Genomic DNA, 15,299 nt, shown 5'->3' with positions numbered 1-15,299 from the left:
TGTGTATACATGTATGTACATATACTCTTTTACTTGTTTCAGTCATTTGACTGTGCCCATGCTGGGGCACCGCCTTTTAGTTGAGAAAATCGACCCCCAGGACTTATTCTTTGTAAGCCTAGTACTTATTCTAATTATAATAATACAAAACATAATTTTATCTCTTTCAGACCCGGTAAATTCTTAATTCCTGAATCGGAATTTGAAGAGATCAAATATGCAGCCCCTATGGCAAAACATGTCCAAGTTCAAACCGATTATCGTGATGCTGATGTGCAAACTGACCCCTACAGCCCTGAATATGTGGTTAGACCTGGATCACAGCCGGAAATACTCACTTTGGCTACACTGTGCTGGGGTAAGTAAGGTTTTTCAGTGCACAAATCACACTTAAGGTTTCCCCCCACTACTATGTTGCCCTAATCATTTTTCATTTCCCACAGGTGCAGGAGTGGCTGTGTGGTAAGTAGCTTGCTTACCAACCACATGGTTCCGGGTTCAGTCCCATTGCATGGCACCTTCAACTATAGCCTCGGACCAACCAAAGCCTTGTGAGTGGATTTGGTAGAAGGAAACTGAAAGAAGCGATTCGTGTGTGTGTGTGTGTGTATGTGTATGTTCGTGTGTCTGTGTTTGTCCCCCCCACCATCGCCTGACAACCGATGTTGGTGTGTTCATGTCCCCGCTGTGTGGTAAGTAGCTTGTTTACCAACCACATGGTTCCGGGTTCAGTCCCACTGCGTGGCACCTCGGGCAAGTGTCTTCTACTATAGCCTCGGGCTGACCAAAGCCTTGTGAGCGGATTTGGTAGACGGAAACTGAAAGAAGCCCGTCGTATATATGTATATATATATATATATATGCTTGTGTATATGTTTGTGTGTCTGTGTTTGTCCCCCACCCCCACAACATCGCTTGACAACCGATGCTGGTGTGTTTACGTCCCCGTAAGTTAGCGGCCCGGTAAAAGAGAGCGATAGAATAAGTACTAGGCTTACAAAGAATAGGCTCTGGGGTCGATTTCCTCGACTAAAGGCGGTGCTCCAGCATGGTCACAATCAAATGACTGAAACAAGTAAAAGGTGTATGCCAGCATGGAAAAGTGGATGATAGACTGAAGATGATGATGAGTGATTGGGGTCATACCACTCTCTCTCTCTCTCCATCCCTGATGAATAGGATGGCTGCTAGTCTCTCACAAAGTTACTCATTTACTGCTTTGTGGTCTGTAGTAACATGAAACAACACATTTTGTTCGAGAACTCAACACACCACCTGGGCCAGAAAGTGAAACCATAATCTTGCAATTGCAAGCGCAGCCACCTAAACCACTTGACCACGTGCCTTCACATGTAGATTAACAAAGATGAACATCTATAGACAAACTGTGCTCTACTTTTATTTCTCACACGGCTTAGTGGTTTGGGTATTCAGCTCATGATCACAAGGCCATGAGTTCAATACCCAGTGGTGCTTAATGCCCTCGAGCAAGATACTTTATTTCATGTTGCTTCTCTCTACTCAGCTTGCGAAAATTTGGGATCTTTTCGGTTTGAACGGCAGTTTTTTAACATAATTTCTAGGTAACTAAAAAATTTTAAACTTCGTATACTGGTAGAATGTGTTTATGAAACATCTTTTTCTCTTGGCTTTATTGAGAAAATTCTATAGTTTGTAAGATATTTGTTGTTTTTTCCTTCAGTTTCTGCAATTTCAACCAATCAATGACGTCTATTGAGGTGAACAACATTCTGTGCCGTATGAATATGTCCCTCGTTTAAGAAACAGATTGGGTTTATTTACATTTGTGAAGAAAAAAAGATACCCTTCCCCCACCCCTAACCCTAAAACAGATTGAAATGCAATAGATTGATACTAGGGTCATAATTATGGGTGACAATTTCATATGACACCACTAGAAAAAACTGCCGTTCAAACCGAAAAGATCCAAATGAGTTTTACCTGTAATTCAAAGGGCCTGACTTGTCACATTTTGTTTCATACTTAATCTCCATGAGAACTGCATTATGGGTATGTGCACCTGTGAGATACTCAGCCACATGCACGTTATTTTGATGAGCAGAACGTTCTGTTGATGAGACCAACTGGGAACGCCTATCATTGCAAGCGAAAGAGTTTCCCGTCAATTTGTCAACCGTTTACCGTCGTTAGCATATTTCTCCATCTATTCAGACCAGGGTCTACCAGCAGGACTTGCCGAAGTCGAAATGATAGAAAGGGCACGCGCAAAACGAGAATGGGAGAAGAATTTGCCCTCCCTAAATGATCCAACCCAAATTGAGAAACGAAGGAAGATGATGGAAGCGATGGAGCTCAAGGAATGGCTCATTCGAGAGAAAGCCATTGAAGTGTAAGCAAACAAACCCTTCGTTTATTCTTTCTTCTGCTTTTTTTGCTGTGGTTTTAAATCCAGACTTACATCATATTGGTTGCTTTTAATATTTTAGGGGTTTTTTGTTTAAGGGCTCAAGGAGACCTTTTGATGTTTGATTTTCTTTTTTTTTTCTTTTCTCCCTTTTTTTCATAAAAGATCCAGCATCTCTGTTCTATCACTTGCCAACATCTTTCTCTCTTGCTTTCACCTTTTTTCTTCTTCAATATCAGTCTATCTCTCCCTACAGGCTTTCTCACTTTTCTTCTCTTTGTACATATATATGTATGTATGTATGTAGTATGTATGTGCGTATATATAATCCAAAATGGAGACAAGCACCAACTTCTCCATGTCTGACAGCGCTTCGCGTCGGGTTCGTTTGAATTTTCGATTTTTCGAATTCTCACTTCGTTCCGTCTCTTTCCTCCCAGTTTGTTTTACAGTATATATATATATATATATTATATATATATATATATATACAACTTATAAATAAGGGCAAACAAAAAAATTTCGAATGCCAAATATGCCGAAATTGGAACTATGTCCATAACCTGGCATTAGAATTTTTTCGTTTGCCCTTATTTATAAGTTGCTTATAATTTTAACCTTTGAGGTATTTTTTAATACGCTGGCCATTAATAAAATTTTTTTCAAGAAATTTTATCCTACATTAATATATATATATATATGAATAAATGAAAGAATGGAGTCGAACGAAGATGTTACAAAATTCCTTTACTTTCGACACATGTTTCGAAGACAGCATGTTTTCATTCCAAAGGAATAAAGGGTTGCATTATGCAATCTTCTCATCAGGAAAGAAAGGGAGCCTCTCGACAACAAGACAAACAAAATTTCAATGATTGCCTACATGGTAAACGAAGCGATAATGAGTGTTTTTTTAAAAAACACTCATTCTTTCATTTATTCATATACAACACACAAATTTCTGCACATGAACCCGGAGTTTCTACCCTTGACAGGTCGCTTCAAACCGTTTACTGACGTGAATTTGCTACCCAGGTTTCGGTTAAATGAATTTTCCATGCTGACGATAAACATAGGATAATTCATTCACCTACTTATATATATATATATATATATATATATTATATATTATATATTATATTAAATTAGAGACAAAACCACTATTAGGCAAATCAAACAATGAAAGACTTAAGCCAATACATATGATTAATTTATATTATTTAAATATGTAACAATTATTAAAAAATATAATTAATATCCACTACGATCATTTCCTGCCTGCTGTCATCAAATTTTTGAGTCGCAGTCATTCATCAGATGGTTTCAAAATCTAAAATATAATCAATATTTTTAAGATATAAATAATATATATAATCTAAAATAATATATATATTATATATATATATATATACAACTTATAAATAAGGGCAAACAAAAATATTTTGAATGCCAAATATGCCGAAATTGGAACTATTGTCCATAACCTGGCATTAGAAATTTTTTCGTTTGCCCTTATTTATAAGTTGCTTATAATTTTAACCTTTGAAGGTATTTTTTAATACGCTGGCCATTAATAAAATTTTTTTTCAAGAAATTTTATCCTACATTAAATATATATATATATATGAATAAATGAAAGAATGGAGTCGAACGAAGATGTTAACAAAATTCCTTTACTTTCGACACATGTTTCGAAGACAGCATGTTTTCATTCCAAAGGAATAAAGGGTGCATTATGCAATCTTCTCATCAGGAAAGAAAGGGAGCCTCTCGACAACAAGACAAACAAAAATTTCGATGATTGCCTACATGGTAAACAAAGCGATAATGAGTGTTTTTTTAAAAAAACACTCATTCTTTCATTTATTCATATACAACACACAAATTTCTGCACATGAACCCGGAGTTTCTACCCTTGACAGGTCGCTTCAACCGTGTTACTGACGTGAATTTGCTACCCAGGTTTCGGTTAAATGAATTTTCCATGCTGACAATAAACATAGGATAATTCATTCACCTACTTATATATATATATATATATATATATATATATATAATATATATATATTATATTAAATTAGAGACAAAACCACTATTAGGCAAATCAAACAATGAAAGACTTCAGCCAATACATATGATTAATTTATATTATTTAAATATGTAACAATTATTAAAAAATATAATTAATATCCACTACGATCATTTCCTGCCTGCTGTCATCAAATTTTTGAGTCGCAGTCATTCATCAGGTGGTTTCAAAATCTAAAATATAATCAATATTTTTAAGATATAAATAATATATATAATCTAAAATAATATATATATATATATATATATATATATATATAGAGAGAGAGAGAGAGAGAGAGAGAAAGAGAGAGAGCAGTAAGAAAATGGAGGAGACCAATAGGTGGTATTCATCAACTTTTAGACATTATATTATGTCAATTTATTTATTTATTCACTAAAGTGACAATTACAACAATATACATACATGTATAACATATTATGCTTTTCATATATAATATAAAGACGCCAGTAATCTCTCTCTATATAAACGGCAGTTTGTCTGTGTGTGTTTCTGTGTGTCTGTTTGGTTGTACCCTCACTCTGACCACGGCTTTCAACCGATTCTGATGAAACTTGACACACACATAGCCCAATGTCATAATTCAAAACTAACGCAGCGGAAATTTTGAAAAGTTCCCCCAGTTCTGAAAAAGATCGATAAATTCGACATGGGGTCGACAATCAGAAGCACAAACACAGATGGTCTAGGGGACGCAACTCGACCTTTTTAACTATCAAAAAAATTTACCATCATTTTTTTCCCATTTTTTGGGCTATTTTTTGGCTATAACTCTCTAAAAATGCTTTATAATTATTTCCCTTACAAACCTGAGCAACGCCGGGCGATACTGCTAGTTATTGAAATAAAGAATACGACGGTTGGCAATAAATGAAGATCTACCAAACAACATTTCTCTCAAATTGCTCTCCTTCAAAATTTTTCATTCACAAGGATTTGATCAACACAAAGCTTTGGGAGAAGACATTTGCTCAAGGGCTGCTCTTGTGCGTAAGGGCCCACAATGCTTAACCTCAGCTTTTGCAGGGATTAGGATCTTATAATGATTGTTGTTGTTGTTGTTCTTGTTTTGTTTAGCTGTCTTGGATATCTGGCTGCAGGGTATACACACATACGCATGCACACACACACACGTGCACACACACATATGTACACACACACGCACGCATACACACACATGCATGAATGCACACAGACATGCATGTACAAGAACACACACACATACACACACACATGTACACACATGCATACACACATGCATGAATGCATACAGACATGCATACATGTACAAGAACACACACACACATGCACACACATACACACACATGCATAGACATACACATGCATACACACACGCATGCACACACACAGAAATGCTTACACACGTACAAACACACACACATGCGTGCATGTACACAAACTCACACATGTAGAATCATAAAGTTGGTAGAACATTAACGCCGCCCGTTTCATCATTGTTGCTGATAATCATTCTCTAAACTTTTCACATTGCTTGCCAGACTTCAGGGCAAACATCTGAAAGTTCTGAAGAAACTGTTAAAGGAAAGAGAGGAGAGACAGCAAGATATCGACAAGAAAAGACTTGATAAAATCTGGTATGGGAGAAGTCTTTCTTCATTTCTTTACAATTGCTCTAACCTTTCCTTTGTCTGTCTTCCCATATTTTTCTCTGTTTATTTCTGTTATATATCTGTTTCTCTGGCTTCCAATATGAAATGCTCAACCTTCTCTTTGTCTTTCTCCTTCTCTTCTCATTCACACACACACACACACACACACACATGTGTAGATATGCAAATAAATAAATGGCAAACGATGGATGAACGTCAGTTCATTACAGCTGTTTCTAATGCATTTTTTAATAGATGAATGAGTACATTGCATGATAGCAAAAAACCGCTTTCATCAGATGATAGATAAATTTTCAAACAATAGAAGAACAGTGCATGAACATAGTAGGAACACACCTAGACTCCATCCCAAGCTGGTCTGGAATCCATATATTTATACAGACAAATACACACACACAAACACACACACATTTATGTATACTCTTTACTCTTTTACTCTTTTACTTGTTTCAGTCATTTTGACTGCGGCCATGCTGGAGCACCGCCTTTAGTTGAGCAAATCGACCCCAGGACTTATTCTTTGTAAGCCCAGTACTTATTCTATCGGTCTCTTTTGCCGAACTGCTAAGTGACGGGGATGTAAACACACCAGCATCGGTTGTCAAGTGATGGTAGGGGGAGAAACACAGACACACAAACACAGACATACATATACATATATATACATATATACGACAGGCTTCTTTCAGTTTCCGTCTACCAAATCCACTCACAAGGCATTGGTCAGCCCGGGGCTATAGCAGAAGACACTTGCCCAAGATGCCATGCAGTGGGACTGAACCCGGAATCATGTGGTTGGTTAGCAAGCTACTTACCACACAGCTACTCCTGTGTATACATACATCATCATCATCATCATCCAGTGTTTTAAATCTGGGTTTTGTCCTCGTTAACGGGGTTGGGCAGATCTACCTCAATGTCATAGCAACTGAGATAGGCAGGTACATCCCACCCCAACCTTTGGGCTGGCTGGTGCTCATTCTCCTTTGCTATCATGAGGCATTTTTGGAGCTGGATTTTCTATGGGGAGCATACCCTTGCTTACCTGCAACGTCACTTTCTAGACATGGGTGGTTCTGAGACCAAGGCTCTACCATGATTTTTAAGAAGTGTGATGGAAAACTAGCTCAGTAAGGCAGGGATGCTACTCCCTGAGACCCCTTTCAGTGCCCCCTACCTTTCTTTTATATATATATACTATATATATATATATTATATATATATATATATACTATATATATATATATATATATATATATATATATATATACACATATACATATATATAAATATAAAGGAGTTTGTATGATTGTATATAGAGGGATATATATTATTCAAAGGAATTCCAACTCTGTTTTTTATGTTTTATTTATATTCTTTATAATAATATTAATGTAGAATATAGGATATATAGTATAAATAGTATATATATATGTGAAGTATATTAGCCACTTAAATGTGGCTAACCACAAAGGGTGGATGTTACTGTTGCTTGTAGCCCCAGGAGAACATCTTCTCCAGCTGGCTGTTGACACACTTTCTGTGCCCTATCGGTATTTGCAAAGGGAAGCCATCCTTCCCATCGTCAACCTATGTGATACGCATGGACCCGGGTTTCTGGGTATTTACCCGTTATCAGCGCACGACAATGTCTATACCTCGCTCAGAGATTTACTATATATATCATAAAATGAAATGATGTATTGATTGTCTTATTGAATAGATGAAATATTGAATATAAAATATTAAGGGACTAGTAGACTTTCTTGCATTATAGCAGTCTTCAAGGTCCCAGGTTGTGACAGGAGTGATACGTATATATATTGTCAGTGGATCACATATCTGAGAAAGAAGCACATTCTAAAGTACAAAGAAAAAGGAATTTACATGTAGTTAAATATATGTCTGGTCATAGAGTGACCAATGGTTTCACATCCACAAAGTGCCCAAGCTGACCTTTATAGGGGTTCATATACTGCATCAGCAGGACAAATAACTAGAGTTCAATTTCATGTGATCACATGATTGACTAGACCAGTGCTTTTCAAACTTTTTGCTGGAGCGGAACCCCAAGGAAACATTCCACTGGCTCGGGGAATCCCTGTGCAATAATTTAATAGTCTTATGCACACATATCTGCACAGGAGTATTAGAAATTACTGCCGATTTTAGCAGTTTTGTAACTTCTTGCGGAACCCCTGGACTGTACTGGTGGGACCCTAAGGTTCCGCGGAACCCTGGTTGAAAACCACTGGACTAGACTATTGGATGTTGTTATAATAAATAAATAACTAAATAAATAAGTGAATTCTGTCCCTTTTTTCCCTCATTATTCCTTAATTTCTGACTGTGCAGATTTATGATCAAACACATTCCACCCATGACCATGTAATATATTTAACACGTACCTAAAACCACATAATGTTATCTAATGCATCCTTGCATTTTTTTCTGACAATACTCTTTCTTTTACTCTTTTACTTGTTTCAGTCATTTGACTGCGGCCATGCTGGAGCACCGCCTTTAGTCGAGCAACTCGACCCTGGGACTTATTCTTTGTAAGCCCAGTACTTATCCTATCAGTCTCTTTTGCCGAACCGCTAAGTGACGGGGACATAAACACACCAGCATCGGTTGTCAAGCAATGCTAGGGGGACAAACACAGACACACAAACATACACGCACACACATATATATATACATATATTCGACAGGCTTCTTTCAGTTTCTGTCTACCAAATCCACTCACAAGGCTTTGGTCGGCCCGAGGCTATAGTAGAAGACACTTGCCCAAGGTGCCACGCAGTGGGACTGAACCCGGAACCATGTGGTTGGTTAGCAAGCTACTTACGGCACAGCCACTCCTAGGGTGTGTTTTTTGTGAGATCTGACTTCTATTTCTAGCAACTCAAATGACTGCATAGAAATTCCCTCATTGGCTTCTCTAAATTAAAGCTTTGTCTTCTCTTTGTCTTTAATATTACAGGGCAGCGAAACAGAAAGAGAAGAAGAAATTATTCCGAAAAATTCGGCTGGATCACGTCAAAGGTATTTCCCCCGTTGTCTTTTAGATGCTTCAGTCATGGAACTGTAACAGCCATGCTGGAGCACTGCCTTGAAGGGTTTTGATTCAACGACTCAATCCGCAGTACTTATTTTATCAGTCTCTTATGCTGAACCACTAAGTTACCGGAGACACAAACAAATCAACCCCGTCCGTCAAACAGTGAGGGTGGACAAACACAAATACAAAAACACAAAGACACACACATACACACCACATATATATATATATATACTATATACATACATACATATATATATATATATATATATATATAATATTATATATATATATATCTGATGAACGGCAACGAGAGAACTCAGAGTAACAGATTTTGTTGAATTTTCTGCTGCTTAAATAAAGCATATTACTCTACCACTGGTATTTGAGTACTCTTTTTTCCACCTTGTTTCACATTTATGTGTTTACTCCAGTATATATATATAATATATATATAATATATATATATATATCTATATTAAAACAGAAGACATTCGCTCAAGATGTCTCGGAGTGAGACTGAACCCTAAACCCATATGTGTGGGCAGCAGACTTCTCAACCACACAGCCATGCTTGTACCTATCAAACAGATTAAGAGTCCCTTTTGGAGTGAGGAAGTAACTGATTGACAGAATTAATACCCCATCTTATTTAGCTGTGGACCTTTTACTTCTGAGTTCAAATCCTGCCAGGGTTGGTTTCAGTTTTCATTTTCAGGGTCTTGCTGAATGTTTGATATAACTGACCCTTCTCTCTACCTCAAAGCTTGTGGTTGCGAGTCAGTATTAGAGATTGTAATTCACTGTGCTGGAGAAAGTGCCTAGCAGCATTTCCTCCAACCTAACATTCTGAGTTCAAATTCCTCTGGGTTCAACATTGTCTTTCATCCTTTCGTGGTTGATGAAATAAGTATCAATTGAATATTAGGGGGGTTGATGTTATCGACTAGTCCCCTCTCTCGAAATTACTGGCCTGGTGCCAAAATATAAAACCAGAATTACAGATTATAATTAAAGCCATTAATACCAGTTCTTCATCTACTTTTTTTCTAAATATGATGTTTTGTGCTTAAATGCAAATAAATACATTATATGTGTGTGTGTGGGGGGGTCTGTGTATGCACAGGAACCGCTGTGTGGTAAGTAGCCTGCTTCCCAACCACATGGTTCCAGGTTCTATCCCACTGCATGGCACCTTGGGCAAATGTCTTCTACTATAGCATCAGGCCAACCAAAGCCTTGTGAGTGGATTTGGTAGATGGAAACTGAAAGAAGCCCATCGTGCAATAATATCTTCCCAAATATTTTCTTCTGAAGTATTTGTTCCCTATTGAAATTATTTTCTCACTTGTGGTTGCTGTATTTTGGTGCAAAACGAACCAGATGCAGCATAGACTTCAACATGGTGACTCATGGCTTTCCATCATGGTAACGCATGCTGAAGATGACGAGGCTATAATTTTAGCTCAGAAACCAGTCCACATGAGTCCAAACACTTGAATGTATGCCAAAAGATTGTCCTAGCCCGTTTGCCCGCAGAGGGTTTATTTCTGTAATTATCATCAGATTTTTTCGGTGATTTAAATAAGAGTTTTGACTGTTATTTCCAGCACGTAGACATACTCCGTATGTCCTTTGATTAATTTCAAACCTTCAGTTATTTATTGCTTTTGGGGGCCTGCAATCACCTATATTAATGATTCTGTTATTAATCATTTTTAATTGTTACACTAGATAATAACAGAGTCGATAATCACGTGACCACGTGATTATTGATCACGTGACCGACCAGTCCATCAGATGTAGTTACACATCGCTGGTCACAATGCATTTGCATTGCTTTAGCCTTCGAATGACGCCACCCCGCTGGCTAAGCGAGCAGGCCAACAGAGGAAAGAGTGGGAGAAAGAGTGGTGAAAGAGTACAGCAGGGATCACCACCCCCTGTCGGAACCTCGTGGAGCTTTTTAGGTGTTTTCGCTCAATAAACACTCACAACGCCTGGTCTGAGAATCGAAACCGCGATCCTACGACCGCGAGTCTGCTGCCCTAACCACTGGGCCATTGCGCCTCCACAATAGTGTCAATAATATCTTTGCAAATATTTTCTCCTGAATTATTTGCTCCATGTTGAAATTATATTATATCAAAATACAGGACCAGATACTGCAACAGCTTGGGTTTCAGAGGACCACAGCTCTTTAACATCCTCCCTAAATGCCTGAGAGACTTGCATGGTGTGGATGTGGGTTTCTTTAAAACTAAACTGGATCTCTTCTTGTCGGGGGTCCCAGATGAACCTACCTCACGGCAGGAGACACAGATGCGGGCAGCGGCATCGAACTCCCTTGTTGACCAAGTGCCACATATCAGAGGTGGATTCACATATTAGTGTAGCTCATTCAGCGGTGGTGCCCCAGCAGGGCCACGGCCTTCGGTCTAAAACATTTTAAAGGATTTTTTTAAAGGATTTTATATATATATGTATGTATGTATTTATGTATCTATGGTTTTGTCTCCTCACCATTCCTTGACAACCGATGTAACTTAGCGGTGCCGCAAAACAGACCAATAGAATAAGTACTAGGCTTACAAAGAATAAGTCCGAGGGTTGATTTGTTTGACTAAAGGCGGTGCTCCAGCCTGGCCACAGTCAAATGACTGAAACAAATAAAAGAATAAAAGAGTATACATATATACATACACACACACATACCTACACACATACATATATATATATACATACACACATATACACATACATACACACATATATACAAACATGTGTTTATGTCTGTATTGTATAGAACTGTACAAGGTGGTGAGCTGGCAAAATTGTTAGCAAGTGGAATACAATGCTAAATGGCATATCATCCATCTTTGTGTTCTGAGTTCAAATTCCACTCAGGTTGACTAAACCTTTCATCCTTTCGGGGTCTAAAAAATAAGTACCAGTTGAATATTAGGGGGTCGATGTTATCGACGTAACCCCTTTCCTCCAAGCTTACTGGTGCTCGTATCAGAATTTGAAATCATTATATAGGACCGTCAGTGACACGTTTTCCATGTAACTTTCTCCCCCCGACAGACCTTCGAAAACTACATAAAAGAATGTCAAAGGTCGGCAAGAAGTATGAAAGGCGGGACATCATCAAGGACTATGCAGATTATGGCTCAAACTCTTTTGCTCCGTTGACACGTAATGGAGTGTTCCCCGATGAGATGCAGGACAAATATATTGTGGATAGCACCTTCCTGAACACCTACGAAGGTAAGTCAGATGTATTTAATATTCAAATTGAAAGATCTCTTGTTGTCAAGATACTTTTAGGAGTTGATAAACTATCAGTCAAGAGTGAATGTATGTTTGTATGTATGTGTATATGTGTGTGTATGTATATGTTTGTATGTATGTACGTATGTATGTATGTATGCGTGTATGTATGTATGCGTGTATGTATGTATGTGTATGCATAGAAGTATGTATCTATGTATGTATGAATGTATGTTTGTATGTATGTGTATATGTGTGTATAAATATATATGTGTGTAGGTATGTGTTTGTATGTATGTATGTTTGTATGTATGTGCGTATGTGTGTATGTATGTATGTGTGTATGTATGCATGTATGTATGTATGTATGTGTGTATGTATGCATGTATGTATGTATGTGTATGCATAGAAGTATGTATGCATGTATGTATGTATGTTTGTATGAATGTATGTATGTATGTATGCTTGTATGTATGTGCGTATGTGTGTATGTATGTATATGTATGTGTGTAGGTATGTGTGTGTATGTATATATGTATGTATGTATGTATGTATCTATGTATGTATGTATGTATGTATGTATGTATGCATGCACACAATGGGCTTTTTTCAGTTTCTGTTTACCAAATCTGCCACCCCCAAGACTTTAGTCAGTCTGTGGTTATAGTGAAAGGACAGTTGCCCTAGGTACTATGCAGTGGGGCTGAACCCAAGACCATACGGTTGGGAAGCAAATTATGTAACTACACAGCCTTGCCTGTGTCTAGTTTTGCTTGTATTTAAATTGTTCTGAACCAATGGAATAAAGTGGAATATAAATCTCTCTGGTGTGAAACCATGTCTGTGTGTCTCAAGCAATGTCCCCAAATAATCTGGTACCCACTTGCGTGTAGGAAATAATAGGCACAGGAGTGGCTGTGTGGTAAGTAGCTTGCATACCAACCACATGGTTCTGGGTTCAGTCCCACTGCATGGCACTTTGGGCAAGTGTCTTCTACTATAGCCTTGGGTCGACCAAAGCCTTGTGAGTGGATTTGGTAGACGGAAACTGAAAAGAAGCCTGTCGTATATATGTATATGTGTATATATGTGTTTGTGTGTCTGTATCTGTCCCCCTAACATTGCTTGACAACCGATGCTGGTGTGTTTACGTCCCCGCAACTTAGCGGTTCGACAAAAGAGATAGAATAGAATAAGTACTAGGTTTACAAAGAATAGGTCCTGGGGTCGATTTGCTCGACTAAAGGCAGTGCTTTAGCATGGCCACAGTCAAATGACTGAAACAAGTAAAAGAGTAAAATATCCTATTGTTCCAGTCCCAAGTTCAATTCCAACTGTTGGCCAATTTGTCCCACTGTTCTTATCTCAACATAAAATTAATGAAACGAATGTCATTTATTGCCCCCTTGGTCTTTGATGTCATCTGACAAATGCCAGCCAAGATGACATGAATCAGCCAAGCTTTACCTGCTAGAAATAGCAACCAAAATGCTTTTAAATCTGATCCCAATGCTGGATGTTGAAGAACCAAATGAAGGGCAGATTTTCAATCCCAGGATCATCCTGATTCCAAAAAGTTATATGTCTATGTAGGGAAAATACAGGGGTCCCAGACGGACGGACAGACAGAATTTCGCATTTATTTATTTATTTTTTTCTTTTGTTTCAGTCATTTGAGTGCGGCCATGCTGGAGCACCACCTTTAATTGAGCAACTTGATCCTGGGACTTATTTTTTGCAAGCCCAGTACTTATTCTATCGATCTCTTTTGCCGAACTGCTAAGTGACGGGGACATAAACACACCAGCATCGGTTGTCAAGCAATGCTAGGGGGACAAACACAGACGCACAAACACACATGCACACACACACATATATATATATATATATATATATATACATATATACGACGGGCTTCTTTCAGTTTCCATCTACCAAATCCACTCACAAAGCTTTGGTCGGCCCAAGGCTATAGTAGAAGACACTTGCCCAAGGTGCCACACAGTGGGACTGAACCCAGAACCATGTGGTTGGTAAGTAAGCTACTTACCACACAGCCACTCTATATTATTATATAGATTTTATACAGAGACTTTTTTTTTGTTGCACTCAGACATCAATTTTTTTTTCAATTGCACAGCACCTTACTTGTCTTGCATCATCAGAGACACAAATTTGTTGTCCCTTGATGTCTCCAGTTGAGACTTGGGTGCAGCATGTATGAATTAAAGCGCAGGCAAAACATAATTGTAATAATAATGATGTAGATAAACATGATGATTTATCGATATTCTTCAGGTCTAGTGGAGCTGGAAACCGCACTCCCCTTAAATGTCACCCACCCCGTGATCAAAATTCCAACTGAAAAAAACAAGAGGATCGGAACTTATGTGAAACGAAGGTATAAACGAGAATTTTACCTGGAAGAGATACACGAGGTGAGATGTGTAATGAGCTCATTAATTAAGGCTTGTTTAATTATGCATACATACATGCATACATGCATACATAAATACATACATACAAGGAAAAAGCTAATTCAAAGACCACAGATACAATCCATCACTTGAACTGTAAAAATCTGTAAAAATTTCCTGACGTTTATGCCAGCGCCGCCTCGACTGGCTTTCGTGTCGGTGGCACGTAAAAAGCACCATCCAAATCATGGCCGAAGCCAGTGCCGCCTCGACTGGCTTCCGTGCAGGTGGCACGTAAAATGCACCAATCCGACCGTGGCCGATGCCAGCCTCGTCTGGCACCAGTGCAGGTGGCACATAAAAAGCACCCACTACACTCACGGAGTGGTTGGCGTTAGGAAGGGCATCCAGCTGGAGA

The 15,299-nt window shown here is 38.3% G+C and overlaps 1 protein-coding gene across 2 annotated transcripts in view; it reads left to right on the top strand.

Moving 5' to 3' along the window:
• LOC115221710 (cilia- and flagella-associated protein 91-like) overlaps positions 1 to 15,299 on the top strand; it is a 46,533-nt gene that overhangs the window by 13,536 nt on the left and 17,698 nt on the right. Inside the window, exons 6-11 of one of the 2 annotated variants that reach the window (XM_029791915.2) lie at positions 171 to 358; positions 2,194 to 2,371; positions 5,996 to 6,091; positions 9,114 to 9,175; positions 12,279 to 12,461; positions 14,763 to 14,902. In XM_029791915.2, the coding sequence (XP_029647775.1) occupies positions 171 to 358; positions 2,194 to 2,371; positions 5,996 to 6,091; positions 9,114 to 9,175; positions 12,279 to 12,461; positions 14,763 to 14,902 (847 nt within the window). The remainder of the gene's footprint in view (positions 1 to 170; positions 359 to 2,193; positions 2,372 to 5,995; positions 6,092 to 9,113; positions 9,176 to 12,278; positions 12,462 to 14,762; positions 14,903 to 15,299) is intronic. The other variant, XM_036510975.1, reaches the window with a different exon arrangement.

This window comes from Octopus sinensis, linkage group LG18 (assembly GCF_006345805.1).
Source record: "Octopus sinensis linkage group LG18, ASM634580v1, whole genome shotgun sequence".
NCBI lineage: Eukaryota > Metazoa > Mollusca > Cephalopoda > Octopoda > Octopodidae > Octopus > Octopus sinensis.
Note: the sequence above shows the minus strand (reverse complement) of the source record. Positions and strands in the feature narration are given on the sequence as shown.